The 15,564-nt window shown below is 34.0% G+C and overlaps 1 protein-coding gene across 1 annotated transcript; it reads left to right on the forward strand.

Moving 5' to 3' along the window:
- The first annotated feature begins 1,412 nt into the window (after positions 1 to 1,412).
- LOC116032681 (N-acetyl-D-glucosamine kinase) lies at positions 1,413 to 7,134 on the forward strand. Its single transcript, XM_031275369.1, has 7 exons — positions 1,413 to 1,656; positions 2,181 to 2,328; positions 2,926 to 3,117; positions 4,363 to 4,491; positions 5,731 to 5,900; positions 6,122 to 6,252; positions 6,692 to 7,134. The coding sequence occupies exons 1-7, from the start codon at positions 1,491 to 1,493 to the stop codon at positions 6,767 to 6,769; spliced, it is 1,014 nt and encodes a 337-aa protein (XP_031131229.1). The 5' UTR covers positions 1,413 to 1,490; the 3' UTR covers positions 6,770 to 7,134.
- Positions 7,135 to 15,564: the final 8,430 nt, after the last annotated feature.

Genomic DNA, 15,564 nt, shown 5'->3' on the forward strand with positions numbered 1-15,564 from the left:
AGGCAGTGAACTTGGCAAACTACACATTTTGGCAATGTGTATTCTCAAAGAACAAGGCAATGTGTATGTTCATTTTTGGCAGCGAAATTGAAACAACAAACTACAATTGGCAATGTGAGAAATGTGTATTTTCAAAGAACAAGGCAATGTGTATGTTCATTTCTGGCAGTGAAATTAAAACAACAAAAACTACAATTGGCAATATATACATTCATTTCTAGCAGTGAACTGCACTAGGGGCAGTGAACTTGAAACTGGAAAGGCAAACTAAAAACAAACAACAAACTGGAACACTAAATGCCTACTGAAATTGCAATTTAACAAACTGGAACATGACTGGCAGAGACAAACTGGAAATTGAAACTGCAAACTGTCAAATTTTCATTACAATGCACCAACGATTACAATTTCTAATTAAAATTTTTGCTAAAAGCACCACAATTACAATTAACAGAACAACACAATTTATCCTTAACACTTCGTTTTTTTTTTTTTTTTTTTTTTTCGTTGTACTATAGTTGTTTACAATTAGTTCTCTCACACCTTCAATTTCACTCCTCAAAGACACCACCAGCTTCTTTAGGTTTTCATTCTCACTTTTGCACATCCTTGAATTGTGATCCTTCCAAATGAAGAAGCCACAACAATTTCCATCATACACAACTCAATTACGAAAAAAAACCCAAAAAATTAACAAACCCTACCTTTAATTTTAAAACAATTGAAAACTCAAATTCATTCAAAAGTTCAAAAAATTCGTACCTTCCATCTTTGATACCCGAAGAATTGCTTTCCTGACTCTCTACTTGTGCAAATAGGAGTTTTCAACGCACAATTACAATAAATACTAGGCTTATACTCCATGTTTACCCTCACTCGTGATGAATTCGATGAAGATGACATCTTCTACGTTGAGTGCTTCGTCGGAGACCAGTTTTTCATCAGAGGAAATGATTGTGTCTGATTGCATCGTCGGTCGGAACACGTCGACGTTGACTCAGAGCAGTGAATCGGGGAACAATTTGCGAAATGGAGAAGTGAATACAATATTAATACTTCAAATTAGGAGTAAATATTACAAATATACTCCACATCAAATTTTAACTAGCGCCATGTCATCAGGGCAAAAAGGAAACCTGTAAAAAGTCTAGGCGAAAAAAAAAATTATAATTTATGCATTGAATAAGCACTTATGAAAAGACAAGGTGCAACATGAAAAATTGCTATTGGTTCATGATGCGCGGATGATACTTTAGCCTAAATAAAATTTTACTAACCACAAGATAGTGACATCATATGCAAATACACGGTAGGATTGTGCATATTTAAATCTGACATTTCAGATAATCAGACTATGATAGCCACCAAAGAGGCTAACAACCATTTTACTTGATTAATTAAGTGGTCCCACCTTGGGAAATATCCTACTTAATTTTAGTCTCTCTGCAAAGAGATTAGAGTCGCCGTATCAGAAGTTTGTCGTTTCAGAAATGGGTTCGGAGTCCAATTCCGGCGACGTGATCTTAGGTGTCGACGGCGGTGCCACCTCCACGGTCTGCGTTTGTCTGCCACTTCTACGCCTCCCTGACCTTCCCGATCCTCTTCCCATCCTCGGCCGTGCCCTTGCCGGTTGCTCCAACCACAATAGCGTCGGAGGTACATCGATAGACGACTCCTTTCGCTTCCGGATATCTGAACCTACCTGCTTAATTTTCCCAGTTTACACTTCTGATCTCACATGATTTAAGTCAATTGAGAGCTAAAGCGTTTTCCTGTTCTGTACCTTCTGTTTTTATAGCTTTCTGTTAGTTAAATTCGATAAAATTCAATTGATGTTTGCCTGGAAATCGCAAGCAGCTAAATTAAGGTGCCTAGTGACATGCATTGGCGATTGGTGCTTATGATGAATTTTTATAATTGGATTGTGCATATGCTTTTCTTCGTCAATATGATTTAAGTCAAACATTTCCAAGTGCAACTTTGCCCCTTTCTGCAGTTTGGTAAACATTGATTGCGGAATTTGTATCAACTATCATTTCTGGTGCTACACAGTTTGACTTGTATTCTATGGATAAACCATACCTTTTACTCTATACTTAAGCATGTAAGAGTGCGTAATGTTTAAATTTCTGGATAAGATGGATTTGCTTTCCCTTTTTGATTAATGGTTATATTTACAGAACATGCGGCAAGGGAAGCACTTGAAAAGGTCATGCAGGAAGCGCTTTCAAATGCTGGTATGAAGCAATCACATGTACGGGCAGTTTGTTTAGGATTATCTGGTGTTAACCACCCAAAAGATCAGGAGAACATTTTGAACTGGTTGAGGTTTGTTGCCAATGCTTTAATCCCATACATTTTTTATTGATTCCATTTTCAAGTTTTGCATAGGCATGCTGATAGAAAGGAAAAGATTTGTAGTATGATCAGTTCGTTCATCAAAGATTTAATGTGAATAAATTTCTTTGAAATGAAAGTTTATTGGTAGATTTGGAAGAATTTGATTTGAATTTTCTAAGCCTTTGTCAACTGATTTGGTCCTGTTACATGATCCTAATGTCTGATTGAAATACTCTGGTATGGAATCAGCTTAATGGTCTATTCAACTCCAAAAGCTTTACAGCTTCCATTATCTAAAAATGTGCTGGAGTTGTGTTGAGCTGAAGGTGTATCATATTGAGGTGTCTTACACTTTTTTTATGGAAGCAGTTGAGATGCAGTGTAACCAAGTTGATCAGATTTAATCCCACTAAGAGTTAGACATAAATCTGTCAAAATGGCAGTAGCATAAAAAACTGCTAGCAAATAACTATCAGAGGTTTCAGGCAACAGTTGCTATATGAGATTGCTGATGTTTTTGCCTTTCAAAGTTCCATTTCCTAAATGTCTATTATTCTTTCTAAATGTCTATGATTCTGTTCATAGGAACATTTTCCCGAGTGATGTAAAGTTATATGTTCGCAATGATGCTATAGCTGCCCTTGCTAGCGGGACCATGGGGAAGCTTTCTGGCTGTGTTCTGATTGCAGGTACAGGAAGCATTTGTTATGGATTTACTGAAGATGGCCGAGAATCTCATGCTGCTGGGGCAGGGCCTATATTGGGTGATTGGGGGAGGTAAAGTTGGTGCGTACTCATTGTGTTTTGCATAAATCTTCTGCAGTTGATGCATTTATTCAGTCTTTCAAATAAATCATATATTCTTTTGCACTTTCTTCTATCCTTTTATAGATTTCTGTTGAGATTTATTCCATTTTCTTGTTACAAACAAACACCTAAAGAAAGTGTTATTGACTCATGTATTATTTGCATCATATAAATATATTCATTTCAGAAGTTGATATTCAGATTTAATACTTTTCAGTTTTCACTAGTGTTTTCCATTTTTAGTAAATTATTGAATAAACATCTATTATCCATAGTTTTGGTGTATTTTTACCTCACTTCTCCCTCAACCACTATATAGTATACAGTCACAAATACATACTGGGGGTGTTTGGTAAATAATTGTTAGCTAATTGGGTTTGTGGGTTTGACTAGTCGATAGCATTAGCTGATTGTTGAAAGATGTTTGGTAAATTAGCTGTTAACTGATGACTGATTACATGCAAAATGACTTTCTCAAAAAGCTGTTAACTTTGAGCAGCTTTTTGAATTTTTAGCGGTTTGGAGCAATAAGCTGTTACAACTTACAAAAAGCTAATTAATCAAACACTCGGGTTGTTTGACCAAGTCAAAGAGCTAATAGTGATCAAACAAGCCAAAATTGGCTGATAAGCTAACTATGTTACCAAATAGGGCCAATATCAATTATGGAATACGTCATAAACACAAATGTTCTGCATTGTGTGTGTACTACATGAATTAGTTAGTAATATTTTAACTGAATATTAAAGTACATCACCCATATTTGTATGTTTTGAAGGGTGAGCTTTAGTAGATTTATTTGAATAAATATCTCATATTCTCGCATGTTCTCCCTATTTTAGATTAGAAAGTTTCTTACTATCTAAATTTCCTTCTTTTATTATTATTACATTTCCTGGAATGTGAATTTTAGTTGTGTTACAACTTACAACTCTCTTGTGGCCTGTGTTCATATGGTCCCATTGGGTTGGTGTCTGCCTTTAGATGTAATGTATGCTGGTGATTTTGGTTAGTCAAGGAATATTGTCGTATTTGGTTGACTCTAAAAAGATAGCAATGAAAATTTAGAAATGTGGTTTGATGAAATGTTTGACGTGTGCGTGATGCCGCGATTCAAGATTATATAAAGAAAAATTTGCTTAGTTGCAGTGGATATTATGCTTCCATTTGCTAATATCTTGAAATAACTATACTTGTCAATCTCTGGTCTTGCAGTGGCTATGGTATTGCTGCTAAAGCTTTAACAGCAGTGATGAGGGCTCATGATGGTCGAGGTCCACAGACAATGCTTACAAGTCATATTTTACAGTGGCTTGGTCTTTCTTCGCCTGAAGAACTCATAGGGTATATATCTAATGCTACTAATGAGTTTGTACTTACTTTCTCCTATTGGACACTCATCACCCTATAGTAACTCAAGTGAGATCACTAAAGACCAAGTTAGTTAGGTTAGTCAATTCTAATTTTATGCTTAACTTTCAAGGAGATATGCAAGCTTCTCCTGCAAATGAAATGAGTGCTACACTATTCTGAAACATGGGTAAGAAGGTTTAAGTTAATATTTCTTGCATGACTGAATCTAAAAACATTTCATTAAAAGAACACTCTACACCTCGCATCTCAAATTACATTTATAACTTATTGAATTTTCTAAAAGAAGCCCAGAGTGTGATAGTATCTGATAGTGCACATGTTAAGGTGTGGTGGGAAGGGTTTTCCATTGTCAGTTCATCTAGGTAACTCTTTAGTTTGTCTGCTACAAGATCGCATGCTTAGAAGCGTTAAGATTTTAAGCAACATTTCCTTGCAATCTGCACTTATCAAATAAAAATAAAAAATCCCTTGCAATCTTCAAATTACTTTCCCTGTTCCTAATTTAGCTAAATTAAAAATACGGAATGCTAGCTTTAGTTTTGCATGTTTACCATAATAAAAGTTTCTTCTTAGTAACAGCATGCTAATCAAACTTTTAGTGCCACATGTCTTCAGTTTTCCTGTATTGATTTTAAAAATCCGTTTTCAATCTTAAGAAAAACTGTCACTTAAATTTATTAATATGTAAATGTTAATTCTAAATGGGAACTTTTCCACCTTATTCCACATTCTTATGCTATGTAGGGGACCCTATTCCTGCTTGTTCTGCAAAACCTAGCAATTCATTAATACAGCTACTTAGAATTAACATTGATTGGTGACACTGGCTTTTAGTGATATCTTCTTACATATGAATCAGGGTGGAAGTAATTTTGTTCCCTTTACTAATTTGCATAGATATTTGGACCTTAACCCACTTTTTGTGGAGTTGAGTACTTGAGTAGAAAAAACAAGGAGAATATTGAACCATATGTTATAGATGCTGGAATCCATTGTAGAAATTAGTTTGTTGCATTAATGCTTAATTCTTTGATTGCTCAAAGGCAATGATGTAGGCCTAGACTAGGCTTGCCAAGAACTTCATTATCATTTAAGGCTTTATTAAATATTGTATTGCTAAAAGATTGACATTAGTTGACATAGAGAATTCTGTAAGCAACATGGCATTGCAGTTTGCAATACTTTCACCACTTTCTTATTGGCATCTAGGTGGACCTATGCAGATTTATCTTGGGCTCGAATTGCGGCTATTGTTCCAGTAGTAGTATCCTGTGCTGAGGATGGCGATGCCATTGCAAATGAAATTTTAAATGCTGCAGTGCATGAATTGGCTATCAGTGTCAGAGCTGTTGTTCAAAAACTATGCCTGGCTGGGAAAGGTTTGGCTTTTATTCACTTAAGGCATTTAAATTAATTACTGTGTGAGTGCCTCTGACCCAGTCGCAACTTGAGCCATGGCAATATATGATGCAGATATGCACATTTACAAATTCCTTATTATGAATGGAATGCTGTGTCGCCTATTTGTACCTAATTAGTTATTGATTAGATGCACTAGTCTATAATGGGCAAGTGGAAATTCATACTCTATGAAATGCAGATGGCAATGATTCTTTCCCACTTGTCATGGTTGGTGGTGTTCTGGAAGCAAACAAGAAATGGAACATAGGGAATGAAGTTACCAATTCTATTTTAAAGACCTACCCTAGGGCTTCTGTTATTCGACCAAAGGTTAGTATTATTTATGTTTTTTTCTTAGTCATATTTTAATGAGGCATTCTTTTGTGTGTGTGTGTGTGTGAGAGAGAGAGAGAGAGAGAGAGAGAGAGAGAGAGAGGTTTGCTTTTTCTACATCTTGCTGGGAAATGAAGATTCAAGGAGACATCTAATTATTTTGGACACTTGAATTAGTTCATTCCTCTAGTTTTCTATACTCTATTTTCAAATTGGAGAAATATACAAATATGCAAGGAAACACATTTTCTGTTTTCCTGTCTCCAATTTTCCATTTCTTCAAACAAAATTAAAAATTTCTCCAATTAGTAAACCCATCACAAGGACAGGAACTATTTAATTTACACTACACTGGTGAATGTAATAAGATATTGAGAAATAGAATATGAATTAAATATATCCAACTTCTTCGTTTGGTACTTGATGATTTGCTCAGGTTGAGCCTGCAGTTGGTGCAGCTTTGTTGGCAATGAATTTCTTACTCAAAGAAGCTGAAGCTAATGGCCATAGGTGAACTGAAGGCACAATGTACAGATAGCAACTGTATAGCAATTGAAATATCTCTCTCTCTTTCTCTCTCACTCTGGGGGGTGTTTGGGCAGTACTAACGTTAATCTGCTGGGTTTTTGTATCAGTATGTATACTGAATTCCACAATGTAACTTTATTATGTGTCATTGTCTCTCGTCTTTTATTGCGGACGCAGAATTGTTCTTTCGTATGGTAGTGTCCTTCCCATGAGGCCATGACACGAATATTATTGGAAGGACAAAGAAGCAATAAGTGTTTTATTATTTTTCCTTCTTGATTTGGATGATCTGGACTTTATTACTCTATAGTACAGAGAATGATAAATAAGCACTTTTAATTGTAGTAAATATACAATTTGATCATTCAATTAAAAACAATGTGCAATTGAATCATTCTACTTTATAAAATTGTACAATTCATCCGTCACAATTCTTGCAAATTATTATTATTATTATTTGACAAATTCTCTTATGAGACCGTCCGACGGTTTTTGGTTTTCCTATGAGACCGTCTTACGGCTACGAGGGGTCAAATTTTTTATAATTATTATATATATTCTCACATAAGTATTACAATTTTTTTTTTATCATAAGTAACTTTTTAACTCTTAATCTTATACTTTAATTTAAAAGTATTATATTTTTTTATCATAAGTATTGTATTTTCTCTTATAAATAATACGGAGTAAATAATAATTGAACAATTTATCCATGATTAGTATTACAATTTTTTTTTTTTGCAAGCAGTATTACAATTTTTCTTAAGTAACTATTCAACTCTAAATATTACATTTTGATTTAAAAGTATTATATTTTTCCTCATAAGTAACTTTTCACCTATTAATTTTACATTTTGATTTAAAAGTATTATATTTTTTCATCAAAAGTATCACATTTTTCGTCATAAGTATTATACTTTCTCTCATAGCTAACAATAAAATAATATATCAATGATAAGTATTACTCCCTACGTCCCGAATTGGATGTCTCATTTGCTTTTTGCACGCTTTTTAAGAAATTATAGTAAATGTGATGTGCTTTCCAATTATGCCCCAATCTTTTCACTTTTGGAAATAAAAACAATAAAGAAAGCAAAAGTCATAAGGGTAAATTAGGAAAAATAGAATGATAGTGATGTTCAATTTTGGAAAGAGGATAACATTTTGGGACAAACTAAAAAGGAAAGTAAGACAGGTAAAATGGGATAGAGGGATTACATTTTTTTCTCATAAGTAACTATTCAACCCTAAATATTACGGAGTATATTTTTAGTTAAGAGTATTACATTTTTCTTTTCTCATAAGTAACAAACAATTTATTCTTGATTAGTATTATATATTAAGCATCAGTATTGCATTTCTATCATGACCCGACCTATCACACATGAAACTTACTCTTATTATTTTAGGTAAACTCAGGTTTCGTAGAGAAATGATTATGGCAACTAAATGACGAGGGAGGTAACTATGGTTGTCTCCCTTTGAATAGATGGGCAAATTTTCTTTATTTTTTTATCATAATAATGGATTTAGGATGCCATCTAATTTTTTTTTTTTTTTTTTTTTTTTTTTTTTTTTTTAAACCAACACAAAAGGACTTAATCATTAATAATCACATGTTGAATACAAGAAAGATAAACAGTAAACCAATGTCCAGGACCAGACTGAGAAGAAGCGGCTCTTGCTAAGGCGTGAGCAAGCTTATTCACTGATATAGGAACAAATTTAAACAACACAGATTCAAAATGTCGTTTGAAATTAAGACAATATCTAAGAACACATCCTGCATAGGAGAGGTTTGGAGAGGTGGAATTTAACAACGAGCAAAACATTTGACAATAAAAAAGAAAAAAAAAAAACAGCCACCTTACGCCAACCACACTCCATAGCCCAAGATAAAACTTCTTTTACCGCCATGGCCTTCACTAGGTGGGGATCACGAAGACAACGAACATGAGAACTCTGAGCAGCCATAAATCTTGCATTCGCATCATGAACAACCGCCACAATGTATCATCTATCCTCACCATAGTCAATCGCATCATCAACATGGATATGGACGGAGTCACCTAAACCAATCTCTACGCCACCTACATTAACAGAACTGCTAGCATTATGCTCATCATGCAACATATCATCTTTCCAATCATCAAGTAAGGTATTTGCCAACCGTATCACATTGCCAGGATCCCAAGGTTTAGAATTCCAAACAAACTCATTATGACAACTCCAGATTGACCAATGTTAGAGAAATAGGGTGTTAGTTGAGAGAATTACTCTTAGCCTTAGGTTTTGGTGTTGATAACCACCAAGAATAGTCTAATTTAAGGGTCAAAAATAGAATAGAATAGTGAAGTTTTGCCACCCATTTATAACAATTTCATGCATTAAGGCTCGGATGTGATAAAAAATCTCTAACCTAACTTTAGAGAATGTTTTGAAGTTAATTCCACAGATTGAAAAGGGATTCGAGGCCAAAATGGAGCGGAAAGTAAAGAAGCCGCCGAGCAGGAACCGTCCACGCAGCCAACACGCGTGTGGGAGGCGTGGATCATTTCTAGTAGCCATCCACGCCTCCATTCACGCGTGAAGGTGGCATGGTCAGGCCACAGGGGCCATTTCGGGATTGTGACTTCATGTTGCCTATTTAAACCCTCTTCCTGAAATTTGAGGGAGGAGAGTAGCAAAATAGTTTTTAGATATGAAGTTCTCTTTGTTTTCTCCCCTCTTGGGGGAAAACTTCATTCCCTTAGATTAGATTGAAGAAACAATGGTAGAAGGGTAGAAGATTGAAGGCAAAAATGTAATAGAATCCATTCTCTATGGATGGTAACTCTTCTTTTCACTATCTATTTCAATTTCATTTTTGTTTCCTTTGAATCTTCTATTGCTTTTTCTTGTTTCCTTACTTTAATGTTTGCTTAGATTAGATAGGGGATTAGCGGCCCCGAAACTAGCTATGTGGTTGAATTGTTGAAGAAATTGCTTTAAAAATGTGAGCTTTATGCATTTAGATTTAAATACTTGTGTGGTTGATGTTTGATGTGCTTTGTGCCTAAGTGTGACCACATTAGATAGCAAATCCTGTGAAAGTGAGTGTGTGCGCGATAGCGGCCTCTCACGAGTCCAACTCATCCACATCCCCGCCCTTAGTCCGAAAGGAAGAGGTCCGGGAGGAGTGGTAGACAAGGTGTTCGATGAAATGCCCCAACCAAATGAGGATGTGGGAGTCCAAGTGTGACGCCACTCGGTGAAGTGCCGTGAACTCCCTAGTTGAATCCGAATCGTTTGCTTGCAAACCCAATAAAATAGTAGACCATGTATGCTAGCCACGAGCCCCAATCTCCATTTTACTTTTTCTTAAACACCACCATTCCAAACCTTAAACTCTTGTACAAATGCCATTGAGTCTAGTCATTCACGTAACTCTTTTCCTTCAACCTCTTATATGCCAACATTAACTCGACTCCAAATCTGCCTTCCTTGAGAGACCGACACTCAGGGAGTCTTGACTCTTCGTTTTAGCACATCCCATACCCGACATATACCTCACCACAAACAAACCTACCTTCAGGTGTTAGGATTCTATGTCTAGGGTTAGTTTTTTTCTTGTATAAGTAGCTCTACACTCTGTACATATGATCAGAATATAAGAATATCATAGAGAATATATACAAAATACTAGTTGAGTTTTCTGGTTAGTTTATTGTTTAACATTGTATCAGAGCCCGGTGGGCATTGATCTACGCAAGGAGGCGACGCCGCCGGAGGAAGCGAGCAGCTAACGGAGCCGCTGACCAGAGCTCCAGTGAGCACACGCCGAAGCGTGAGGTCTTTTCCGGCGACCTTTTTAGCGGAAATTTGTTTCGTTTGACTCGTTTTGTTCGTTTAAGTTGTGCAGAGGTCAAATATTGCTTCAGATGGGCTGTGCCACACTTGTTCGGAGGAGTTGGTTTGCTTTGGCGTTGACTAGGCAGAAGCAGGGAGGTTTTTTGGTTTTCTTTATGGTAAAGATGGAGATTTATGAGTTGTGTAGAGGGGTGGCTAGAGTGTATGAGTTCCACCTGTGAAAGATGCTTTGGAAGTGGTGCAAGGAGCGAACCTAAGGCAATAGGTTTTGGATGATTAATGATGAAGCTAATAAGCGAATAATTGAGCAGTAGATTTTTTGTGTTTGATTGGTTTATTTTATTTTATTTTATTTTGTGAGTTTGTTTTTAATTTAATTTGGTCTTTAAGTTGAGTTGGAGTAGTGCCTGAGTATGAGATTTGAGTCAGTCCTTGTCCAATGTAAGTAAAATGCACCACTCAATGTTAATAAATACACCACACAAATATGCACTATTAGGTACACATCACCAAAAACACACCACTACGTATGAAAAAAATACACCACACAGTGTTAAGAAATGCACAATTAAAAACAGGGGAGTTATGAGGTGTTTTTATGCATTTTCATTGTGGTGCATTTCTTAACATTGAGTGATGTAAACCGCACGGCCGCACGGGAAGGCGCAGCCACATTCTCGTGCGGTCGGTGCGGTTCACACCACTCAATGTTAGAAAACACACCACAATGAAAATACACAAAAACACCATAAAACACACCACACACCCAAAATAATGCACTATAACTCCTCTGCTCCTAATGGTGCATTTAGTAACACTGTGTGGTGTATATTTGCATACCTAGTGGTGTGTTTTTTGGTGATGCGTACCTAATGATGCATATTTGAGTGGTGCATTTTCTAACATTGAGTGTTGTATATTTGTATACATAGTGGTGAGACCGCACTGACCGCACGTTAAGGGGCGGTCATACCTGATTATGACCCTATATATATATACATACATATATATATGTGTGTATGTATACATACACACATATATATATGTATGTATATATATATATATATATGTATGTATATATGTATATATATGTATGTATATATGTATATATATGTATGTATATATGTATGTATATATATATATATATATATATGTATGTATATATGTATGTATGTATGTATGTATTGATTCGACTATATGAGATGTTAGGGTTAAAGGATTGCGATGATCTTTGTTTTCTTTTTTTGTTGTTTTTTTTTTTTTTGTCGAAGACAATTGTAATGAGTTGTGTGTGTGTGTGTGTGTAGAGAGGGGGGGAGAGGGGTTTATTTCATTGGGCTTTCTATTTATTCATTTATTTGTTATATTTATTTATTTATTTACTTAGATGAATAAAATAATAGTAATAATTATTTTCTACATGTATCTATATTAAATGACATGTATACAATATATTTGGACTATGCATATTACTGACGTATTTTATGTATGTGTAATTTTATATTCTAATAAAATAAAATGAAATTTTCAAGTAACAAATTATTATGTGAAATTTATTCTAATTAGATAGTATTAGAGTGTTCTATTTAATTTAATATCTTCATATTGTAGATATCTTTTGTATTTCAGTTCAAAATTTTTAAAATTGAAATAATTTTATTTTATATGAATTTAATTGTATATATTTTCAATCTTGTATTTAAATTACAGTAAAGATTAATATTTGTATTGATTTAAGCTTAAAATAATGGCCAAACCTTGTGGTTTAGTGGCACCTAGTGTCCCGGTTTACAATCTCACATGGATGATGGGAGTGGATTCGAACCGGTGATTCTTTGCGTTTCAGTAGGTAAAGCTTAAAATATTAAAAATGAATTGTACTGAAAGTAATGGTAATAATTCATAGTTTTAATAATTTATGCTAGTTACGGATTATATTAATTCATACAAATTTAATAATTCAATTCTTTTAATTTGTACATGCAGTTTCCTTAATTATAATTACTAAAATAAGAAATACCTTAATTATAATTAGTTTGCCAAAGACCTTGTGGTCAAGCGGCACTCGGTGTACACTCTTATGTGGAAGGGAGTGGGTTTGAGCCTCAGTGGAGGCATCTGTTGACTCGTTGTGCTTCAGTATGTTGAGAAAGTAGTTATGAACAGAGTCGGTAGAACTCAAAAAAAAATAATTACTAAAGTAAGAAATAAAATTATCATATTAACAAAATTTGTGTTCATAAATATTTTTTAAAAAATAAATTAAATAAATACATACATATACTTATGCACTATATTAATCATACAAAATTTATATAATACTTTTTTAGTTTCTAAATATAATTATTTTAATTATAAATCTATCAATATCTATACTTCCTACTAATAAAAAACAAATCCTACATTTGCAATTGCCAGCCTAAACTATTACTATATAAAATCTAATAACTATAATAGGTTAGTTAAGCTACTAATTGCATAAATATTAATATAATTACAAATAAACATGGTATAAAAGTATAATTGCACAATATTAGTATAATTACCTAATAATTACTATGGTAATTAAGAAATTAATTACACAGATAATAGTATAATTGACTAATAATTATTATGTTAATTAAAGGGAAAATGGCATCTTTAGTCCCTGAGTTATAGGGGTAGTGTAGACTCAGTCCCTGAGTTATGGCCGTATGCGAGTTTAGTCCCTCAGTTATTCGCGAAGTGGCGAGTTTAGTCCCTGGCCATTAAATTTGACGAAAAAATTTAAAAATAATCAAAATTTGAGGGATAAAATAGGAAATTCACATTTTATTCTTCTTCTTATATCAAAACCACTTTTACAATATTATTTTTCACTTCTTAGCCTAATTATTTTCAAGATTCTTCAATTTTAAAAGCATTTTAATAACTTTCAAATGACTTGTTAGGAACCTGACTCTCGTATAACGCACTTAAAACTTAGCACAAATAAAGAAATGCATGATCATTGTATTTAGGTGTATGAAACACACTATCCTAACAAGTTTTTATTTTTTTACTAAGCAACAAATGTAATAAAATTAAAAATTTTGAGATTTTTTTACACACTATCCTATCTCAAAATTTTTAATTTTATTACATTTGTTGCTTAGTAAAAAAATAAAAACTTGTTAGGATAGTGTGTTTCATACACCTAAATACAATGATCATGCATTTCTTTATTTGTGCTAAGTTTTAAGTGTGTTATACGAGAGTCAGGTTCCTAACAAGTCATTTGAAAGTTATTAAAATTCTTTTAAAATTGAAGAATCTTGAAAATAATTAGGCTAAGAAGTGCAAAAATAATATTGTAAAAGTGGTTTTGATATAAGAAGAAGAATAAAATGTGAATTTCCTATTTTATCCCTCAAATTTTGATTATTTTTAAATTTTTTCGTCAAATTTAATGGCCAGGGACTAAACTCGCCACTTCGCGAATAACTGAGGGACTAAACTCGCATACGGCCATAACTCAGGGACTGAGTCTACACTACCCCTATAACTCAGGGACTAAAGATGCCATTTTCCCTTAATTAAACTAATAATTATACAAATATTAGTATAATTACAATTAAACATGTGTTGTTAGATTTTTTTTTATAATAATTGCAATTAATTCATTCAGATATGGAGGGCGATGAAAAAACTAAATGCGATATGGTGAAAATAAATATATACTTAAGATATAAAAGTATAATTGCACATATATTAGTGTAATTGACTAATAATAATTGCCTAATAATTATTATGGTAATTAAGCTAAACATTGGTTGTTGGATTTATTTTTATAATAATTACAATTAAATTATTTCTCATTTTTCCATATTTATTTTAGTAATAATATAATTGTTAGAAAATTAAATTCTAAGAGTTGGTCAAAACCTTGGTTGTCTCATATTTTTTTGCTACAAATAATTCTTAGTCCAATCTTTTTGTGTGGCTGCTAATTTTATACTTAAATGAGTGATTACCATTTAATAAGAATGAGTGATGCAGCATTACTTTTGGATTCTCATGGCTGAGAAGTGAGCATGGCTTTGTATATAAAGCTACATTCATTTATTCATTCAACACACCAAGAATCTCTTCTTTCTCTTTAGTTCTTTGGTCCATTTGTCTGAGCAAAGTCAGGTTCACTTGCGCTATAGTTGGTGTATGCTAAGCGTAGTTACTCTGTATAACCTGTTGAAAGCGTGCCAAGATTTTTTACTGCATTGTCACCGAGCAAATAATGCTTTTAATGCAGTGTTATTATAACACGGCACAGACTTCGTTTCCCGCTTGTTTTTGTTCTCCTTTCTTAAAGAGTGCCAGCCTTCGTTGACGTTGCTATTATTTTTCCAACAGTTAAAAGCGTTATTTTACAGCAACAGTCAACCTTTAGGATCGATGGCTCCTTCTGCCATACCCGATCTATCTAAGATCACTGCCCTCGATGGGAAAAACTAGAGTGGTGAGCTCACCCGAACTTACTCAGCTAGTGTTCCCGTTTGTTAGTCAAGAATTGAGAGAAGTAAGCTCTGAACCGGATTACACTCCTGGACAAGCATGGGGTGTAACTCCGATGAAATTTGAAAATGACAACATGGCCGCCAGAGAATAACTTCTGTCACAGATGAATGACAAGTTCTTTGACATTTTTGTCAAACAAGACTCGACAAAGATTATTTCAGAAACGCTGTCAGAAAAATATGGTGCAAATGATGCTGAAAGTCAAAGTGTTAGAAATAACAAGAACAAAAGGAGTGGAAAAATCAAGAAACTCAAATGAGTCTGCTTTGTGTGTAGTAAACAAGGACACCGAGCATTTCAATGCTATTATCGCAAGGGCAAAACTAGTAGAGGAAAAAGCTGAACCAGATTGAACCATACATCAATATAACAAGAACAAGATGAGTATTACTATTATTT

Source organism: Ipomoea triloba, chromosome 10 (genome assembly GCF_003576645.1).
Source record: "Ipomoea triloba cultivar NCNSP0323 chromosome 10, ASM357664v1".
Taxonomy (NCBI): Eukaryota; Viridiplantae; Streptophyta; class Magnoliopsida; order Solanales; family Convolvulaceae; genus Ipomoea; species Ipomoea triloba.